The sequence below is a fragment of the Blennius ocellaris genome, assembly GCF_963422515.1.
Source record: "Blennius ocellaris genome assembly, chromosome: 10".
NCBI classification, from domain to species: Eukaryota; Metazoa; Chordata; class Actinopteri; order Blenniiformes; family Blenniidae; genus Blennius; species Blennius ocellaris.
In genome coordinates, this window is record NC_137659.1 from 19,147,442 (window position 1) to 19,170,216 (window position 22,775).

The 22,775-nt window shown below is 43.0% G+C and overlaps 1 protein-coding gene across 1 annotated transcript in view; it reads right to left on the reverse strand.

Moving 5' to 3' along the window:
- Positions 1-22,775, reverse strand: part of LOC308135591 (ephrin type-A receptor 3-like) — a gene marked incomplete at its 5' end in the record, with an annotated part of 83,644 nt that overhangs the window by 23,713 nt on the left and 37,156 nt on the right. The window contains 5 exons of the mRNA XM_080503648.1: positions 8,565-8,673; positions 10,626-10,788; positions 12,347-12,459; positions 13,474-13,809; positions 16,935-17,090. Of these exons, the coding sequence (XP_080359774.1) occupies positions 8,565-8,673; positions 10,626-10,788; positions 12,347-12,459; positions 13,474-13,809; positions 16,935-17,090 (877 nt within the window). The remainder of the gene's footprint in view (positions 1-8,564; positions 8,674-10,625; positions 10,789-12,346; positions 12,460-13,473; positions 13,810-16,934; positions 17,091-22,775) is intronic.

The window sequence follows — 22,775 nt, forward strand, 5'->3', positions numbered from 1 at the left end:
GTTGACAATAAATACACATCCCACATGCACGGGTGTATATTCATTCTGATTTAAAGCACACTCTCCTGCACCCATCACGCCAAAACACACACATTAATGGACTGCAATGTCGCTATCATAGCTGAGCTCTCACCTTTCTCTTTGCCTCTCTGTTCCACTTCACTGAGGACAACAGGCTATCCCTGTCCTCCAAAACCACACACTCCACATTTGCATATCAATTTACTTTTTAATATAATACTCTGTCACTCGAGACCCATTTGTCATTCTGCTACCAAGCTTCCACCTTCACAGATCTCCAGCCATATATTATTGTCTCCGTAGCCCCTCCCCCGGTTTTCTCTCCCACCTTCCCCTTGGCTGCCCTTTATTTCTCCAGCGTGTTCATTTTTTTCCTTCTTAATTCTTCCTCTAAAATGAAACTTCCCCCTGTTTAAAAACACACATGTTGCCTTTTTTCATTTTGTTGCAATCTATTTATCATCCGTGGACAGGCCCTGTGCTCTGCACTCCATGTGGCCGTGCTGCGTTCTCTCTCTCTCTCTTTTTTTTTTCTTGAGGTAGAAAGACTGGACACCGGGAGCTGGAAGAAGGGAAAGAGAAGAGCGAGAGAAGGAGATGGAAAAAGAGAGTGCTGACAGGCAAGAATGCACAATGGGGGTCCAAGCCTGCATACCAACTAACAAGCAATCAGATGGAGGGGAAGAGTGGGGAGAGACTGGGAGGCAGCATAGGAATAGAAACTGGATGGTTAACATAAGGGATGTGTACAAAAAGAGAGGTGTGCGGCGGTGTTTGTGCTGCAGCGACAGAAGGTGAAAGCAAAGCGGAGGTAACAGAGATAGTGCATGAACGAAAGAACTCGAATAGAAAAAGGAGCAGGAAGAAGATGTAAAGCCCCCAGAACCGGGATAAGCGCAAGAAAAAGAGATGAAGGAGTCAAATACAGACTGTATGGATGGAGGATTAACGGAGACAGTGGACAAGCAGAACATTATCGGCACATAGCTCACCCCTGAAGGGAAGACACAGGAAAGGGAAAGGATAAGTGATTTGATGGACAGATTAGGAGCACATGACAAAGAGAAGACTGTCAAGAAACAACATGGTTGCAGGGCACATCCTGGGAAAGAATGAATGGCATCTCCATCTGTAAGCTTGACTAAACTGTGACATGACAGTGATTTTGGAGAAGATGAGGACATTTAGAGGAGGAGCAGTCATACCTTCAGTTACTCCCTCTTATAAAAACGCCATAGTCAGTCATTGTTTTTACCCACTTACTCCTTCCAGATAACAGGAAGCTGGATCCGGTCCCAGTATACACTGCCCAGACATGAACAGACCTCAGGCAGGCCGCCAGTCCATCACAAGGCAAACACGGGATAGATAAACACTCAAATTCACTCAAACAGACAATTGGAAGTATTCATTTCATTCGGGTCTGGAAGAATACTGCAGCACGCAGAGGTAAGCTGACATAAGCATGAAGCAAATGCTAAACATACTCGACCCATTGTCAGGGGATATCACCCTAACATTGGAGCAAACTACACCAAAATATATTCAAGACTCCCAGACAGTAAATATGTCCTTAATGACTTGCCTGCCTATGAAAAGGTGAAATAACTCAATTCAAAATCAAAGAACTCATAAACCTGAGATGCGTCACCTTAGAGCTTTAGCTGAACTTTGTCATTTTCGTATCTCTGTTATTTACAATGTCCTTTTCCATGATATAACTACCATTATTTGTCTTTTTTGTTCTTGTTGAGCCTCATTAGCCTGTACCATCTGTACACACACTGTGCATGTGTACGTAAGTGTGTGGAGCCACTTTATGGGATGTGGCAAAACAAAAGTTAAAAAAATCCTTTGGCCTAAATGCAATGGCCATTTGTTTAAAAGCAAACGCAGAAGGCAGTTCTGCTTCTGTTTCTGATAATGTCAGTGTTTTGGCAAGTCTTCATTTATTGGTCTATTAGCCTCGGGCTCCATTCTTGCCGCAATTTCCCCCTCAGTCTGACTCCGGGCTATCGAGAGGAAGACAACAACATACACGGCATTGAGCTGTGCTGATTTGTTCTTCCTCTGATAATTAAAATGGGCAGTCAGTGGTTGTGGTGTCATTGTCGTGTGCTGGGGCTGCAAAAGCTTGACAGCGTTTTGTGAAACATTGACCCTTGTCAGACGTAGATTGGGTCATTATCAGATCACACATGTGCTACTATATTCTACAATATCCTCCTTCTTAAGCTGCAACAACCTGCACTTCACAATATGCCTGCTTTATCAGACAGATAATCTTAAAAAAATACAGAGTCTATATGAATCGGAGGGGGAGGACAGCGCGAGGCAACCAACAAAGGGAGGCAGGGATATTGAAGGACAGCAAAGAAAAAAGGGGCCATATAAAACACAGAAGAGATGGACTAAAGTGGAGAGTAGAGAGAACACCTCAAAGGAAAAGAATGAGAGAGGCAAAGGGGAGATCAAACAAAGGGAAACTTTGGCAGGGCAGACTGAGAAGTTTCATTATGCAGCAAAGGCATAATGGAGAGCTTGTGAAAAGAGAGAGTGAGGTAAAAGTGAATGGTGGATAACCTTGAAACAAAGCGGGACATAACCCAGACTTTGAAAAAGTATAAAGAGATGGGCCAAAGACAAAGACAGACGTGAGAATGGCAATGTGTTGGCAAGACTAATTTTAACTTGAACCTGAATGTTAAGGGAGCGAATGACTCGCCATCTTTCATAAGGCTGGACATTTGCTGCTGGCAGGCAGACAAGAAATAGGAATTGATACAGTCTGAAATGAGTAAAAGTCAAAGGGGATCATTCATACGGAGCCATACTACGCTATGGCTTCCACTTTTGTTTTTTTTTCCTCGTCACTCGACTTGTCGCTTTGCTCTCTTCTCGCCACCTCTCATCTCCTCTGCTCTCCTCTTTCATTTCCTGTCTCTCCACATTATTTTCCCACTGCTAATCAGAATGACTAGAAAAATGAAATCAGTAAATCATTAGTCACCCTTTCAGCATGACACAATGAAATGACACATTTACCCTCCTTTCTCCATCATTCCCTCCTGACTGTGTGAGGACTCACATAGGTAAACACACACGCACGCACGCACGCGCACACACACACACACACACACACACACACACACACACACACACACACACACACACACACACACACACACACACACACACACACACACACACACACACACCCTGCTGTGGGCGTCTGCTCTCATTATTACTCATGATAATAGTGATTCTATTTAATACCAAGCTATTAAATAAAAATAATTACTGAAGAATGAAATCAATTGATTAAATTCACTCATTATTTCACAGCAAAATTATCCATCCTTTTCCAACCTGAAAAAAAACCCCAAAGTACATTCTCAGCTTGGGTGCTAATAAACAGTGAGCATTCTGGAAGCTAATTGCAGACTATTACGAGTAAAAACAACACAGAAAAAAATAAACAAACCTCAGATTCAAACAAAAACGTATTGGTAATGTAAGCGAGGCCTCAGTCACAGTTCCTGGCCTTCTCTGTCCGTGTCTGGCAGTGGCTCAGCTTCCTCTGACCGCAGTGTAAAAAGATTTACTCAGCTCGGGCTAATTATTAGGAAGGGGAAATGATTAGCTGGAGAGTTATGACTAATAAATCTGTCCATGTTTCATTAACACCCCGTTTGGAAACATTTCATTTGGGTGCATCTCATTAAGGAGAGTGGTAATGGAAGGAAAGCAAGGAGAAGGGGAGAGGAAAGGTAGGAGGTGTGGCGATCGCAATGAAGGTCTGGAGCGACGCTGCCGTAATCAGTGTATTGTAGCAGAATCTTTAACAACATGGCGAAAGGTCAAATGTGAGAGGATGGAAAGAGCAAGAAGAGGATAGAGAGAAGCATGTCATCTGTATCATTAAGTGAAGTGTATTTTTATATTTGCCAACACATCAGTGTGAAACTAATTTCCCTAATGATGTTACTACACCGACACAACTTGATTAGGTCATGAGTGTAATACATGCACTACTGTGTGTGTATGTGTAACCACCAAATGTGTTTAAATGCATTATAAACTTTAAAACCCTGGATGAAAACACTTTTTGAATTTGTCGGATGTTTATGGGACATTTGATCAATCCCACTGCAACATCTGCTCATTTGCATAGAGCCAGTGTGTGGAACAGTTTTGCACCTGCGGCAACTCGCTGCTATTTATTGCAGTTTGTAAGGTACTTTCCAGGCATTCTGCAGACAAAGCTGTATTTGGCTACACCCTACAGCTTAGCCGCATTAATTGAAAGTACCATCATCCAAGCAGCACGCACAAACCTGTCCGATGACATTACACACACCACCATCAAAACGGCATGCGTGCACACACGCACCTTCCCACACTGGCCTGTTTTGTTTGAGATTTGCCTTGACTGACTCCTTTTGCTGCCAAGTCATTATTCGTGTTACTATCAAGCAGACAAACCATCACCACCTCCAACTGCATTGTGTCATTTATAGCCTCACCAAAACTCCACGAGTACACGCCTTAGCAATCATGGGTTTTACGTTTGTCTTTGATTCCTCTAGTTTCTTTTTCCAGTATCCAAACTAAAACTCCTGATCATTTTTGTTGTCAGTGAATGTGTTTCTCATTTCAATTTCTCACCTCGTCTTCAAAAAACAAACAAGCAGACACCCGCCCACACGATTCTGAGCTGTTTTACTCTGTTGGTTTTGTAGTTCCTGAGCTCAAGTCTCCTTCTCTCACTGCATCCTAACCCATCCCTCCCTTCTCTCAACAGCCTGTTTTCATTAGCACATGCTTCTTCCTTCCCATGCTTCCTCAACTCTTTTGTGCCATTAAGTTTTTAAGAATAACCCTGGGCTGAACAACAGATGCTGCGGAGGTAAAAGAGCTTACACGCACAGTAACAGGACGTTCTATTGTGTGAGGAAGGTGTTGCCGCTCTCTATTAGTGAGAGTGCAAAGTCTTGCTGCTCATATCAGCATCATTATGTGTCATTTATTTTAACAGCCTTTTGGCCATTGTTAATGAAAGTCTGCTAAAAGGTTTTTTTGTGTGTAAATTTTGCACTCTGAAATATGGATAATTGAACATTGATATAATATCTAATGCGTGCGATCAGTAGATTAGATGTTTGATCTCACTTCCATGTAATGCAAACAAGAAAGCCGGTATGAGTGAACAACATTCAGCTCAGGGGGGGAAAAAAAAGATGCACTACATTACAGAGGACTTTCAGATAATATTGCAGATGAAATAGCTTAAAAACAAGTCTGACATAGATTGAACAACTTCTCTCTGACTCTTCACCAAAACTCCCACATGAAAAACATGAACTCAGAAAAACACACAGGAACCTGGCATGGAGCCAGAGCCTGTAGCTATCCAGAGAGAAAAAAAAGAGAGATGGTTGCAAGGCAGGGGAATCATTAGACTGCAGACAAAACCGAGGCACAAACAGGCACGCTGATGCTGGGAGGCAGAAGCTGTAACATGTTTAACAAGGAGTGAGAGAAAGTGGGGACTGAAGGGGAGAGCGCTTTTTGAGTGAAAGGCCATCTGCTGAATCCATGGCTATGCCAGTCGCCTGCTAGCTCCCCATCGTTCGCACCTGCCAGCCTGCCAAAGCACCCTCAGGAGGACAAAGGGACCAACTTCACACACCAACGGAGACTCGCGCGCACATACTTGCAGAGTAATAATGGCACGCACACGGCAATAACTGGTGTGATTTGTCAGCGCCGTGCTGTGTCTGAGGAGCTTTCCATGTTTTTTCATGTTTTCCCTCCTGCGGTAACAATAGCATAACAGCACTTTATTAAACGAGAACAGGACAGAACAGAATAGCCTGCAAATCAGCCCGTTTATGAGGCATAGCTCAGCTCAGTATGCTCCCGGCGAAGGCTGCAGGGTATGCGCATGTGCCCATAGGGGTATGTGAGATACTGCAATTTTGCTTTAAAGTTCAGTGATAAGGGTTGTGGGTTCAATATATTAAACCTTCACTTTATTCAGACTATTGATTATTGGTGGAATGATTAAAACATCAGACATGAAGCCTGGCCAACATTCAGCATAAAATCAATTAAAACCTGGCTGACTCTTTGTGTCAGTTTCAGTTTAATCATTGTCGATATTGGAACGGCCTCGGCCATGTGTCTGATTCATGTAGATGTCTAGAAAAGAACAGGAAATTAAAGCCAAAATACACAGAAACACAGAAAGAGTGAAATGAGTGCAGGGAGTGAAAATTTGACTGATTGTACGATAAGATGAACCAGATAAAAAGAATCCGGTATGGAAAACACACAAGGGGGATTATTTGTAGATTTTCTCCCAATTCTTGAAAAACCTCAAGAATGACAGTCCCATTGTGCCTCGCAGTGCCAACGGCCACCCATTATCTCTCCTACCCTTTCACTTCTCCTCCTCCTCCAAATGCACTCGTAATCTACCTCTTTATCTTTTGCCTCTTGCGCCTCTCCCCTCTTCCTCCTGGCTTTTTCCCTTCTTTCATCAATCTGCTTTTCTCTCCATCGCTCTCAAGCCCTGCTCCTCTTGCTCTTTATCTTTGCACACCTTCTCAAAATGTCTCTCACTAGCGGTGCAAACATACTTCAAATGTACCCCCCCCCCCCCCCCCCCCCCACACACACACACACACACACACTTCTGCAATCTATCAGCCCCACTACCCTTCTAATATGTTGATTCTCCTCCCGTGCCTCTACTTCACTTGTGTCCACACCGCGCCACCCTTTCTTTCACCCATCTCTGGAGTGACGTCCCTTTGATCCTCACTTCCCCACACACACTCTGTCCATGCACACAGCACACACACCATATTGACAGATGTACAGATGTTGTTTAATAGAAGGCAGTAATCAACACCGCTTCCTCCCAAGCGTCCACACTTCTAAATGGAAGAAATATACACAAAGAGAGGAAGAGAGAGGGACCTGGAATTGATGGCAGTGCATCGACCCCTCTGTAAAACCCAGTTAACACTTCCCCAGCCTGTGAAACCTGATTAGACGAGCGCGAGTACATGTTTGTGTCATCACACGTGTTCCGTGCACAAAATGTTGAGCAGGTTGTGTTTCTCCTTGACAGACAACCCTGTAATTCTCCTCCGATCAAAAATCAAAACAAAAATGTTGATGTGTTCCTGGTTGTGTGTGTATTTGTGTGCACACGGGACAGTCTCGGCTGATTACATCCCCCAGCGTCAATGGTGAGTAGAGCACTCAGGCTGATAAGCAATTACCTGAATCAATACTAATGTTTTTAGTGAATGTGTGTGTTGGGATATGCATGTTTGCGTGCATGTGGAAGTGTCTGTGCATTCCTTGAAATGAGTCTAATCTGGTTGACGGAAAAATATTTGATTACAGATATAGATGCTCGCTATGTCTTTTCTCCTCTCTCTTCCTTTCCTCTACTCTGCATTTTTTTCCCTCTCCAAAGAGTCTATCCCTGAGCCTTTTATCTTCTCACCCCTCACGAGTCGACATTCTTTTCTTTTCCTCTCTGCCTCTCATGTCGCTCTCCTCTTTGGCCTTCTTTGAGTCGGAGCATTAACAGTCTCCTTACCTTCAAAGGGTAATCACAGAGAGTCCACGCTCTTCACATACAGAATAACACAGCCTTTAGTTAGACATTGTCAGCCGTGTAAATGTCAGAGTTAGAGGCCCCGTTTAGACTCACCCATGTGCCGTCCCTCAGAGAAAAACAGATAGATATGCATTCATGCACACAAAAGCTTGTCTCTCTTCGTGTGTTTATTACCAGAGGCCGTCCTGCCACATGATTACATTTTGAACTACAACTCTGTGAGTTCCTTCCTTTTAACAAGTTACCAAATCCACACAAACCCCCAAAACTGTATAACAACAATTTACAGGACACACCTTACTGGATACAGGTCAGTCACTGCCACATCCAACATCCATCTTTCATACCAATTAATCCAACTTGGTGTTGTTGGATCCTGAAGCCAATTCAAGCTGACTTTGTGGTGAACACAAAAGAAAAACCACACAATCACATGCTCTCCTCAAATACATGTAGGAAAGCACGCACACACTGCCCAACCTGGATTGAAGAGCTGATCTCGACACCACCACAACTTGGACCTCTCCCAGACCACTGGATTAAAAGTTGTGCATGAATAGATTTTTTTTTCTTACAAATTATTTTCACGTTTCAAATTCCCACAACAGCTGTTTTGTTTTTTTTTTGTTTTGTTTTTTTCAACAAATAATAGGCCAAAAATAATTAATTCTGTAAAAAATACCACACTGCGTTTGTGGACATCCCACATTCTCTATAACAAAGAAGCTCCCAGAATGCATGAGAGGATTTAGCAATAAGAAGCATTAGGGTGTACAAGACTTAAGCTATGCAGGTAATATTTCATTAGATTGTGTATAATCCTGGTGCTTTAGTTGGATTATGCATTAAATCATTTGACTATGCTGACAAAATGTTTTTGCTGAACATGTATACAACTTACCTTCCACTGACGACAAAGCAAGTCACCAGGAAGATGAGGAGGATGATTCCTCCCGCAATGGACACGGCCAGGATGGTGGACTGGTTCGGGTCCCCAATGGCCAAAACATCTACAAAGGGCAACACAAAGTGAACGCAAGCGGATTACAAATGTGAGCATGAACGGATAGTCGAGGATGGCAGTAAGTCAAAGATGGTTTCTGCTGGGGCAATGTGATAAGAGAAAAGACTAAGGGAGGCTGGGAGTTAAAGAGACAGCAAGTGAGACGGTGAATGTGGTGATGGAAAGATGGGAAGAGAATGAAATATGATAGCGATAGAAAAGTAGATAAAAGACAGAGGCTGAAGGAGAGGAAGAAAGAGAGAGCAGCAAATGAGTTGAAGAGAGAAAGGGAGGCGGTTTGAATAGTAACTAAGGTGCTTGATGAAACGCGCTCTCCCCTCTCTGCATTGCCTGTGAGGGGATGAGAGTAGACGTGAGAGCCATTCCCATTCGCCTGCGCTGTCCAAATGGATATGTTAACATTGCACATAACAAGGCTACCGCCAAGAACTTTCTGCGAAGACGCATCGATTTTTATGCCACACCAATCGAGCCATTACTCAAAACAAATACCCCATTTATCTGGCTTAGCTAAGCATGAGCGGGCACGTGTGTCTGTGTGTGTGTGTGTGTGTGTGTGTGTGTGTGTGTGTGTGTGTGTGCGTGCATGCGTGCGTGCGTGCGTGCGTGCGTGCATGTGTGTGTGTGTACTGTATATATGAATGTGTGAGCTGCAGGGGCAAATGAATACCCTAGAGCAGCCACAGATAAGCATTGATCTCCTATTACGTTGGGTAACACACACACACACACACACACACACACACACACACACACACACACACACACACACACACACACACACACACACACACACACACACACACACTTTTAGCAATCCATACAATTGATCTGATTAGATAACCTTGATATGATTGCAACAGGGTCAGTTGCATGTGGAAAATCCTCTATTTTATGAGGCTGAACTTGACGGTGAACCTCTTAGAAGACTCTGTAACGACTGAGAGAACCCTAAAGCAGGACAGGAATACAAATAAATGTTTCACCTTTATTGATTACTGAACGATTTTCAAACTAATGTGTGCCTTTTGTATGCTACACAATGATCTATGGAACAGTTCACTGATTTCTCCTCGTGTGCCAGCCCGTCGAGGAATCAATGATCACTCTGAAACGCACATTACAGGGACTCTAAAGCAGAAAATCCCAGTGCACATAATAAAGCCATAATGAAAGTGGATGACCGCAAACAAAGGAGAAACCAAAGAGTGACGGAGAGTATGAAAATACCATGACGTAAGATTAAACACGTTATGCTAGTAGCTCTTTCTGAGGCTTCAGAGAGCCTCAGATCAAACTTGGCATAAAGAATTAGTTGAAATTTCTCCTTCTAGTTTAATGTAATGAAGATGAGTGATTTCAAATTTAAGAAGGTAAACTTGAAAAGAGAGGCTGCATTTAAATGAGTATATGTTGATGCAGTTCTGATCACTTTTCCGACACAAATGTTCACCTTTCAGATTTTGCTCCACTCGTGTGAATGGAGTGCAGAGATGCAGCTTTGCTCCGTCTATTCATGTGAGAGCTTTTGATCGTGCTTTCACCGGCTATATATTCTAGGATACATTCAAGCCCCTGGTTGAGATACAAAGATGGAAAAGTTTGAAACTGCCAAGGTTTCTATGAATGACAGCATAGCTGAAGAAGCCATTTGGATGAAAGTGAGATATCTCATAACCCACCAGTGATTTGAAGTGGAGGAGGGATGAATCAGATTTATACTACACTTGGAGCAGGCCAGTACATTCTGCACTGCAATTAATTTCTTTCCCATATTCATGTATTTGGTCAACAATGAGTTGCATGACCTGCTTTTGTTTTGTTTTTTCTGAAAGTAACCTCTGCCTAGTATTTCAATTTGTTGCTTAAAAGTGGTTGTGGATTTAGTTCACAGTAAAAAAAAAAAAAAGATGATAGATTGACGAGTTCATTACATACCTTCATGACTGGTTTCCAGCTCAATCTCTCCTCCGTAGCTCCCATATCCTCCATCAGTGCGAGCCCTGACCCTGAAGACGTAGGTGGTCCCGGGCTTGAGCCCTTCCACTGTCATCATGTTTGAGCGCGTCTTCAGGACGGTGTAGTTCTGTTCTCGCTGGTTCTGAAGTGGAGGGAAAGGTGAGAGGTGGAGCAAATGAAATTCTGAGCTCAGTGGCTGCCGTTAAGTGTCAGGGAAATAAATTGATCCAACATATGAAACCCCCAAAGAGTGTAACACAGAGCAATGGGCCGCGGTATCAAGAGGAACCGATTAAAAACTTGAGAACGTGCGGAAAATGTTAGAAACGTCAACGTGTTGAATTCAAATGTTCTCTGGGACCAAACACCTCGCTAAGTTTTCATTTGTTCGTCACTGGACCATTTGGCTGCTGTTATACACGAGTGTCTGTCAAGGCCCATAACTTAGGCTCTCTTCAGTGTGTGTGTGTGTGTGTGTGTGTGTGTGTGTGTGTGTGTGTGTGTGTGTGTGTGTGTGTGTGTGTGTGTGTGTGTGTGTGTGTGTGTGTGTGTGTGTGCGCGTGTGTGTGTGTGTGTGTGTCAGTAAGCTGATTCCCTGCAGAGAACCCGATATTTCACCTCATGAAAGAGACTCCAAAACACGGATTACCACAATTTTACTGTTAATGCCTGGCAACCGACGCAGGGCTAGGACACACGCAGGGGCTTAATTTCATTATCTTGGCTTTGCTCTGCGAGGTTTAGACGACTGATGTGTGGCTAATTAGCTTAGCGAGAGATGCAGGAGAAATATGAAGAATACGGTGGTGAAAATAGAGAAACACAGTGAGTGTAAAAAGTGGCAGAAATGTTTTGTGATTAAGGAGTCAATACAGTCATGTCCCAAGGACACACGTATACTCTACCTGCACAGACAATAAGAATGAAAAATAGTCTCATGGAAGAAAGAAATACTTTGTGATAAAACTTTTAGTGAGGTGTAAACAAGTAGGACGAAAGTCAACTTTGACCTCCTGACTAATAGCGGTGGTTCGCAAAAGTTTCACAACAAAAAAAAGTAAATTAAGTTAATAACTATTTATTGATTAAGAGATGGCTTTGAATTTCCCCTTAGATGTGAGTGTGTCTTTCTTTGTTTTGTGATCGACTGGGGACCGGTCCAGGGTGTAGAGTCGACTCTTGCGCCCTAAGTTGGATGAGTTTTTTTCAAAGAGACAGACCAAAAAAAGAAAAAAGTGTAAGCAGGTTTTTTGTTGTTGCTTGTTTTTGTCGAGCTGCAAAATACCTTGAATCCCAACGTTTCCTTCCTATAACTAGATAACATCCCATCAAGAAAAAGAAAAGGTAGGAATGGCATTGATGGCTTGCACGACGATTTATGACAGCCATTTACACCATTTCCATAAAGCTAAGTTGTAATGGTAATAGTTTGAATGTAAAAGTGGAAAAAAAAAATTGTCTCACCTTAATGTCTCCATACTGTAAAAACCTGTTTTACAACATCGACTTTATAAATGAACTGCATTTCATGCCAAAGGTGTTAAATCTATTTCACTGTAAAGGCAACTGATATTTTCTTAAATGTTTATGTGTAGCTAAATTTGTATTTGTTGTGGAAAGAGGAGGTCAAGACTCCCTTGTTTCACTGTTGTTTTTGTTGTGCTGTGATTCTCTTGCAAATACCTGTATGTCTCTCTCACCTTCTCATAGTAGATGACTTCATACTCCACTATCGCCCCATTGGGTCTCTGTGGACCCTGCCAGGCCAAAGTCACACTGTCCTTGCTTCGCCTTTCTTTCAACACAACGCTCACTACAAGAAAAGAAGAAAAAAAACAGCAGGGCAAAAGCATTAACAACAAAGGGAGCAAGATTCAGCAAAAAATAATTTAAAGTTGAGCTGTGGGGGTGAAAAGTGAGATTTCACAAGGATACCTGGCGCACTATAATGAGAACACCCTTGCCGCACTGAGGGTGTCATGTAACTTTGCTAATGAGACAGTTTACAAAGTGCTATACATAGTACGAGTGTGATTACAGCATTCTACAATGTGTGCGCGTGTGACGTCTGCCGCGCGATCTCTGCTTGTGAGAACCCCCACACCCAGTGACTTCGCGCCTACTCCTCCCACACCCGGCCATGTGCTTGAGCTGGGTTGAGATGATCTGCCTGTGTGTATGGAACAGAGACTGGAGTTGAGAGTAGCATATGCGTGTGTGTGTGTGTGTGTGTGTGTGTGTGAGAGAGACATGTGGGGATCGTAATGAGGTTAACAACCTCCCACACCTCTTTCACCTTTTCCCCCTCCACATATGACACGCACATCCGTAGTAAGAGACCTATTAGTCATTGCCACCTTGTCACACACTTCCCTTCACACACTGGGACAGATGCACGTATGATTACACATGTGCAAGCAGAGGTGCTGGAAGTGTTATTCTGTCTCTGGCTGTCGGGGTGATGCTTCACAGCAGTAATCTTGCAGTCCTCGTATGAGAGCTTGATTCTATTTGGGAGTGCACTGCAATCAGGATACAATTTTGACAAATAAACCTCTCGCAGTCCGCCAAAATTCTTAGTTCGGGATGATGGAAAAGCTCTTCCCCGGGGCTTTCCTTACCGGCCTTAAAAGTGACTTCTAGCAGAAATCTAAAGGTTTGCCACTTATACACTTATTCACATAAAATACTGTGTGGAAAGGCTGCCGGTGTTACCAAGTGCCGCTGTCGTGACATTCACAGTCAAATTGTAGAGAATCGTATGTGTCACTTGCGTAACTTTACCCCTGTTGTGTGTGTGTGTGTGTGGGGGGGGGTATGCGCTCACCTGTCTGTGATGTAGTGACATTAATGATGACGGTTCCTCTCGGTGTTGGACTTAAGTCTGAAACTCCGTTCTGGCCCTCGATGGTAAAGCTGTAGTTGGAGTCCGGCTGCAGGTCCGTGACCAACACAGCAGCTGACAAGAGGCCAAACTGTCTGGGAACAAAATGAACGCTGCTCCCGCATGGCGTGCACTTCCTGCCATCGCCAGTGCACTTCCTGCAGTGCAGGCTGTAGGTGATGTCTCCGCGACCGCCAGTGTCTCTGGGCGGAGACCACTCCAGCGTCACGCACGTCTCGTTCACGGTTGAAATTGGGTTTTCTGGAGCAGACGGAGGGCCTGAGGAAAACAAAGGCCAATATTAGTTTCTGTGTTTCCCATATGACTTCAAATTAGTTTTTTGTTGTTGTTTTTTTTAATCAGGGAGTGAAATAAAAGGTAAATAAAAGCGAGCTGTCGTAAGGTTTAGTCCAACCACCGGTGGATGACTGCAACAACTGTGAAGAGTTTTTTTGTGAATTCAAATCAAATTTCCTCTTCTTTAGTATCGTGCCTGTCCATGAAGCATAATAAAGCATTTATAAGACGCTCGTCCTATTAGGTACAGTATTATTATTCCAGTAGAATGACGATATTCCAGCATCAAGTGAGAAGTGAGAGCTGAGCTAAGTTGCAGGCTCTCCTGTGATAAGACGTGGCGCCATTTCCTCGCAGTAACCGTTTATAATGAATCGGGGTTTTTTTCCCTCTCTCCCATGAACATTCTTTTAATGCACATCATCTTCATGTTCATTACAAAATTAATAGCAGTTTCTACTTGCACCAGAATTTGTGCTGATTAAATTAAAAATGAATTAACTGACTCCGACCACAGAGTGGACACTTGGCGTTCAATTAATGGGGAGTTTTGAATTGGGCAGAGACGAAAAGAGCGTGCCTGGTTGTAAATGTGATGGTAAGCGAACAATATATGAAATTACATTTCCACGTTTAAGTCCGTCTTCGAGGAGAATTGACTGGGTGTTAAATAGTTGATGCTTGACTTCTGGGAGGTTTTTTTTCCTCTCAACCTTTTGAAGTTAACTTGACACGCTGAAGCTGCGCTGCAGATAATAAATAGCGAGTGGACAATGATCTATAGAAATTGCCTTGGGTAATTTTCTCATGAGTCAGGTACATTTTATGATTTAACATTACTCGGAGCTCCAGCTGACATGATTAGTGTACCACAGAGCCAGAGTCCAAAAAGTGTGTCAGTAATCATTCTTGCCGCAGCACAGAAACAGAGCGCACAACTGCTCTTTATTATACCTGGAGATGGAGCGTGTTCACGGGGGTGAATAAATGAAGTGGAGGTGTTAAATATCGAGAGTTTTCTAATTCGCTCGACATTTGAAACTCGCCAACAGTGAAACACTTTGGCTGTGACGGTCAGGTTGTAAGTTCAGATTGAGAAACACATCAAGATCTTAAACACTTAACTTATCAACGCAGAACCCGTGACCTTCTCACTGTGAGGCGAGAGAGCTATAAAATATAATCTGAAATGAATTATTGGAACAGCTAAGGCATTGTAACACTGAAGGCAAAAGTCTGACGGAATTAAATGTAGACCACTAATTTAAGTAAACCGTGAACCTCTCATACACTATCAAGGTAAGTCCCCACTCTGCCAGTGCTGTCACACTGGAACCACTCATATGGAAATCACTGATTGTAGTTGCTCACACCCAGCATGCTGCAAATATCTCAATCATATGGAAATTTTGGAGCAGATGCCCATTCAGCCTGACATCTCATCAGGTCCTGAGTGAGCAGTGAACCCCGGGGGGCCGCTGCCAAAAGCCTGGGAATTTACTGATTAGCCTTCGCAGTGGCGGGCTTCTCGAAAATACAGGAGGGAAGCAGGACAACCGTGCGTAGGGGACGGGAGGCCATGCTGGGTGTAATTGAGGCCGTCGGTCATAAATCTGTTTGAAAGGGTATGCTGACTGATCCTGCTAATTCTGTCTTTTTCTTCTCTCCATCCCTCCCACTTCCCAAGGCCACGCTCCACTGTCCGTCATCACCACTGTGACTGATCGACACTTAGATTATATGCCTCTGATAGTCCACTCTTTCCCCCACTGTTCTATTCTTTACCCGTGTCTCAAGTGTCATTCGTAATGTCTCAGTGACTAATTCTTTCACCTTTTCTCCTTATTTTCTCATTTTCCTCCCCTTGATCCTCCTTAACGCTCTCCAAGACTCAGGAGTGTGCGTGCGTGCGTGCGGCTGCGTGTGTGTAGAAGTATGCGGGTGAGCCCATACATATTTGAACAAACGGTTACTCATTTCCAGCTGATAACACCTGTCACATCTCACCTGCTACAACGATTAATGAGTGTAATCTACCGTAACCTGATAATGGCTTTGGGTATGCTGGTGTGTGTGTGTGTGTGCGTGTGTGTGTGTGTTAGTTCAGTCTCCTCTCCTTCACCATGTCACTGTCAGCTCCATCTGTGTCAATCCATCGCTTTGTGTCCCTCCTATATGTTGGATTTTCCCAACTCATTCTTTTTAGCCTTCTTAGTCTTGGATGTGTCCCCCTGGGGTGTATGTGTGCACATTTATATGTATGACCTTTCTATCAGTGGTCTAATCTGTGGTCTACAGCAAGTGTCTGATTTAGATTTAGATCTGCATGTATGAAAAAAAGGGATATATGGAACATAAGCATTTTTTTGACAACATTTCTGTCCATTTGGCTGCACTGTGGCGCAGCGGTTAGCGCTCTCATCTCACACCAAAAAGGGTCGTGGGGGGGTTTCCTTCAGATACTCCGGTTTACCCCACAGTCCAAAACATGCACTGGCGGTCTCTGAGCAAGACCCCCCCCCCCCCCCCAGCTCTCCAGGACACACTTATAAAAGAGATTATTAATCTCAATGCTCCTGGCTAAATAAAATAAAAAATATTGCTTATGGTTGCATCTTGCTTTTGAAAAGGAGGTACAAATCGGTTCAGCCTTCCAAATTTTGGCCTATTTGCATTAAACGTAGTTTATCTTTGATACATTTTCCCCTCAGTATGTGCAGCTCTATGCAACCAATCGTTCTATGGTGAATGTGACCAAATGCACATGGATGCTTGCTTATTTGAACACACCTTAGTTAATTACCAGTAAACTGAAAGCACAGTTTATTTGCTTGAATATACAGTTAAGTACAATTATGCATGATCTTAGTAAATTAGGCCCATAATGTTTCTGTTGAAAGGTTTATGTATGTGTTTTTTGTATGTATCTCTTGTGTTACGGTAATAAACAGCAGCTGAAGAAGACAAGTAAATTACAAGCGTATTAAGTGAAATGTAGTCCAATCATTTCATTACACCGCAATTCAACCATGCAAGTGTAAACATACCACCATAGGGAAAAGAGTAAGTGCCGTGCGATGTAACTTGACAGAGTGCACGTCACTCACGTGTGCAGGCCATCGAGCGTGGGTCGGTCTCGGCACGGTAGAAACCTTTCTCACAAATGCATTCGAATGCCTGTTCCTGTGGGGACGAGCTGTGCGGAGGACATTTGGTGCAGTAGGCATCTGTGGCCGACGCTTTGTAGGTTCCAGGTCTGCATGCTGGAGCAAGGGAAGAAGATAAACAGAATAAGGAGCGGAGCCAATGCAGAACCATGCGATACACAGCTTTCATTAACCATGACGAGAAATGTTTTCTACATTGCTGTGGCTGATGGACTTTCTACAAAGCGCCAGAACTCCAGCAACTCTTGCAATATAAAGGACAGCTTTATTTAACAACCCACTGAAATGTCTTTTGTAATGCCATAAATGATTTTGTTGTGTGTACAGCCACTGTGATGGCTCTGAATAAATGTGTCTATTATACTACAAATATTGCATGTAGCTGCAGTTGTTCCAGACTGAACTCCCATCTCTGCCACAAACGGTTTTAATGGATGGTTCCAGGCTTTTTATTTTTTTACAACTTGGGTCCTAATTTTGGAGCGTTGGCTATCATTTCTGTTTATTATTATGACATTGTACTCAACAGAGTGATTGGAGAGCTCCGGGAACACAATAACAATGCTAAAAGTAGTGACTGGACAACAAATAAATGTGCAGGGGGTTTTCAACAAACCCTTGAGATTGCCAAACAGTCCTGAAATGGGATCTGCTTGTTGTCCCTGGATTCACCTCAGGCGTAGCTCTATACAAAGTCATTGGAAAAGTTTATACATTTGAGTCTTTCTGAACTTCAGACTGCCAATGTTGCTCATCTCACCGACAACACAGATTTAACATATCATCCCAGATTTAATCAATCTTTAATAAAATCCTCAACCACAACTACAGGATCTTGCTAAGGATGCACAGTCATAAACCAGAATCATCCCATAAGCCTGAACAAAAGTAGAATCAAAAGAGCTTTAACAGATGCAAGCATGAAGCCTAATATTGGTACAATACAAAGTAATGTGAGGTCGTATAGATATTGTTGGGTTGTAAGATGTGGCGTGCAGCACCCATGGCAAAGAAAGCAAATTTTGATTTAATATATCCTGACATTAGGTTTACGTGCGATCCTTTTACATCGGGCTGAAAGCCGCGCATAACCACAGGGTGGTACAGTCCAATAACACAGTGCGACTGCAGATCAACTGTCATTCCTGTTATATAAGCATTAGATCTTCAGGCAACCAGGGGAACAAAAATATACAGCCACAGTCACAGCAATAGTCCCAATAACATAATATGACTATTGCTATGGCTGTTACAGTGGCTGCATATTAGTCATTATGGGGAGTCATAAAACTGGGGAGGGAAAAGCGCGATACCACTCAACAAGAGCGGCCTGCTGAAATAGACCGGGGAGCAGAATGATTTCCCTTTTGCATCCAAGGCAGTAAAATGGAATTCCTGACTTTCCCTTTGGTAATCTAAATATAGATTAGGCATGTATTTATTTATACATTCATGGGCCTGGTATTCCCATTCTCGCAATCCTTTTCAGCCATAGTGGTAAATAGTATTACTGTGTACAAAACCCCATGTAAGGAAAATGAGGGTGTCTCACGCAATTTGATAGATGCTTATGTGTGTGTATGTGTATAATTGTGTTTGTGTGCATGTGTGTGTGTGTGAATGCCTGCTGATTGCTTGTGCTGCTGTTGAAGGTCACAAATTTAATCAAGCTACACATCACTTGTCCCAGAAAAGCTATATATTATCACACTAGCATGTGTTCTAGTCTCTCTCTCTCTCTCTCTTTCTCACACACACACACACACACACACACACACACACACACACACACACACACACACACACACACACACACACACACACACACACACACACACACGCACACACACAAACACATATTCAATTCTTTGGTTAACCCAGGTATAGCAGAATGGCAAAGTGGCCTGAAAGTAGTGTGATTTCTCACTGTGGAGGTAAGTTCTTCCACCTGGCTGCTGTGCTTGCTCGTACACAGACAGTATTTTTAGGCAAATCATTCATCATAGGGGAGCAAAGTCCACTAGCACAATCCCCCAAAGACTTGAGAGAACACTGTAAAAAAAAAAAAAGGTGTCTGTGTAGGTGTAAAAGAGAAAGAAAAGAAGAAGAAAGAAAGAAAAGAAAAGCAAAAGAGTGATAAATCTCAAAGGATTTCTGCTCTCTTTCCTCCTTCCTGTCAGCTTCCAAGGTAATGGGTGCCTATGTGCTATGCTGCTGACTGTGTGTGTGTTCCTGTTGGCTGGGCTGTAGGTGCAGAGTGGAAAAGCGGCTTTTCTCATGGGATGTTGCATCCGGAGAGTCCTGGCTTCAGGCGCTGGCCAGCCATAGAGGCACAAAGGACCCCAGCAGTAGAGGACAGACAGGGCACCCAATGCCAGGCCTGGCCTCAATACAACTGCCTGACCAAAAACTTTCAACAACAATGGCAGCTTGGCTATACTATGATTGGCGCTTGCTTCTCCTGATCTGGTCTTTCTCACTCAAGCCTCTCTTTTCCTTTTCTAAGTCCCCTTTTATTTCACCTCTCTCTCTCTCGCTCTCTCCCGTTCTCTCTCTCCCCCACATTTCTTGCCTGCTTTTTCTTTGTTGTTTTTTTGTTGTTTTTTTATGAAGCTATTCCCCGTGTCTGCCCCCTGGGAACCATGTTACTTGATTTCGTTCCCTTATGATTAATGATTTACCACCGATATGAAAAAGGGAAGAGAAGGCTGAAGTAGAGAGGGGAGTGCTCGCACAAACGTACACTCACACCCAAGAGCAAAAGTTTAGACGCCAAAAGTCTGTTGTCAATCTAGGGGCTAACTCCGGATTTACATTTTCCTTAAGTTGACATGGCTGCACATCAGTTGTTTGAGATGCACGTGTGTGTTTCTCCCAGAGATTAAAGAGTGGCCTCAGATCTGGTGTCTTATTAATTATTCATTTGGTCACCAGAGAGAGTCAGTGTATTTATGCCAATCGATACCTCTTAGATATGATATAGTACTGCGACTCAAGACACACCCTCAGTTGCCACGCACTGATTGGGATGGAAACAGCTCCACTTTGTCCTTTGGGAAATGATTGTACACACTGCACATGAGCTTACTTATTTCTGCATGATGGTCCGGCAACTTGAGGACTCTGGGTATGTTATTGTATTAAAATTTGAAATAGGAGAGCATGTGCAAGCTAAAGTGGGAAATATTTGTGGGCATTTATCGAGGCAGGAGTGAAAATAAAATATTAAGCAGTCTTTTTTTGTCAGCTGGATGTGTAAACAGGCGGCATTTTGCTCATGTTTTATTTACACTTGATGTGGCTGCCCCCCTCGTGACCAAAACGTAACACTGGCTACTCTGCACTTGTTGCATTTATTTGATAAAGCAAAGTGGACTGTTATATAAGATTAACCAAATCAAGTTTTGCATGCCAGCAGCTGTGTTAAAAGGCTTTCTCGAAAAATCCCAAAAGATTTTTGTAGTTTTGGACCTAGCAGGAAACAAAATCACTGCAATGAATAGAGATAGTATCATGTGAGTTGTGTGAATGCCTTTTGGATAATAACATTTTTTCAGACACAGCTATCAAACGTCAGTGGACATATTTAACAAAGAGTAACTCATTATAGCTCACTCTTTCAATATTTCCTTATACATATACTATTTTACAACACTTTGTGACAAGTAGTGGAGATGTATTGAACAGCCAGTTTACGACTCATTAGGAGACTTCCCTTGCATTTACTTTAATGTTAGCATGTCATTCAGGAAATGTGTCTAGTTAATGTTCAACGGCCTGTACAACAAGTGTGCCCACAGGCACCAACTTGAAATCTCAAAGTCAAAGTCATTACGTTCTCAAATGCATTTTGTTTGCAACACTTACTCTACCCAACTCTACTCCTTTCCTCCACTCCTTCCTCTCAAACGTTTTTAGTAGGTTCACTGCTAATTGCTCAGTTCTCTTGCTTTCTGTAGCACTTGGTTCAAGTCAAACATTGGCTTCCCGCCGGCTTTACCATAAAGGGCAGAAAGACGAGACCGCTGCGCGCGCGCATCTGTGAACGTGCATGGGGCGAAGAGTGTGTGTCTGTTTGTGTGTGCGCGTGTATGCGTATGCGTGCGTTCATTTGGGAGGGAGGGAAGTTGTGTAAAGCTTGCTGGCCCACGGGAGATGTGCTCCATAATGGTCACCATGGCAACAGGCTTTCAAGATGGAGCCCTTCGAGTACCCCTTGAGTGCCACAGCTCCTGGAGCATAGAGCAGGCTGTGTGTGTGTGTGTGTGTGTGTGTGTGTGTGTGTGTGTGTGTGTGTGTGTGTGTGTGTGTGTGTGTGTGCGTGCGTGCGTGCGTGCGTGCGTGCGTGCGTGCGTGCGTGCGTGTGTGTGTGTCAGTGTTAGTTGAGGGCACGGCTACTTAAAAATTGATACATCAAGCATCGGTGGAGAAATCTGACAAGATTGAATCTGACGTCCTTTACGGGCATCAGGGTCGCATCTGTGTGTGTGTGTGTGTGTGTGTGTGTGTGTGTGCATGTGTGTGCGTGTGTGTGTGTGTGTGTGTATGTCCGTGAAACATGTTTACGGTCGAACTGACATGTTGTCATACTAAACAAACGTCACGCTAATAAAGAAAACATAGGGACATAATCTTTCGTACACTCAAGGGTACCACGCAATATAATGAATTATTGCACAAATGATTTTGAATTGTTTCTTTTTTAGCGAAGGAACGCCAACTAGCGCTTTATTCACTTCAAGACCCACAACCTCTGAGTTCATGAACTGAAACTGTTGATGTCAATGATTTCTTGCATGAAGTAGAAGTGTGTGTGTTTGTGTGCAGCTTGAGAGTAAAGACCAAAGTCTGCCACCATATGCATGTTTGTGGAGGATGACAAGAAGACTTATATAGGATAGAGATGTCAGTATCAGAGTGTCACTCCCCTTGTTGAGACTCTAATTCCTGATCGGAGTCCATAACAACCTTTAGAAGCATAATATTCACCATTACGACTAATCCTGCAAGTCACACACAGTCAGACACAAATCAACCAAGTTTGTGACATTTCTTCTTCTTTGTCTTCTTTTTCTTTTCTTTTTTTTTTTTGTTACAGTAAAATAGCAACATAATTTGGATTCAGAAATGTTTGCTCAAGTGGAAGTGTGTTATTATGTCATGTTCGGACACAGTTATTTACCAAAAAGGAAAACAGACTATTACCCAAAATCAGTGGGAACACTGTCTGTAAACAGGGCTTTCACTGCCGTGCATGCACACATTTACAATCTGTAATCTGACTTGAACTGACAGCCACGCTAAATGAGGATGTTTTCTCACCAGCATATTGGGATACATTGGGCAACCTACCAAATTTAATGACTGACTCTAATATTTGCAGACTCAATGTTTGGCTATATTTTGGGTCAGAAATTAATGAATTTCTTAACAGAGTGGTATCTTTTTTGCGGCAAAAAGGGTTCTAAAATATCATCGGACAGAAAAGCATACTGGAGCCTGGAATAAGAAAGACAACAATATACAATTCAAATTTGTACAGACAGCTGTGAAGTCTGTCGGTGAGGAAATGCATCCAAACCACAGAACAGGTGTGAAAAGATCCTTCCAGTAGAAATATCAGTGAATGGTTCTTTTCAAATGTGGGCCCCAGGAAGGATCCTGCTGTGTGCCTATGTGTGTGATATCTTTACTGTCCTTCTAAAGATTATTACCGTATAAATGTGAGTCTGAGAAATTATAGTTAACTACTTAATGTGTCCATTACCAGATTTTAAGGAT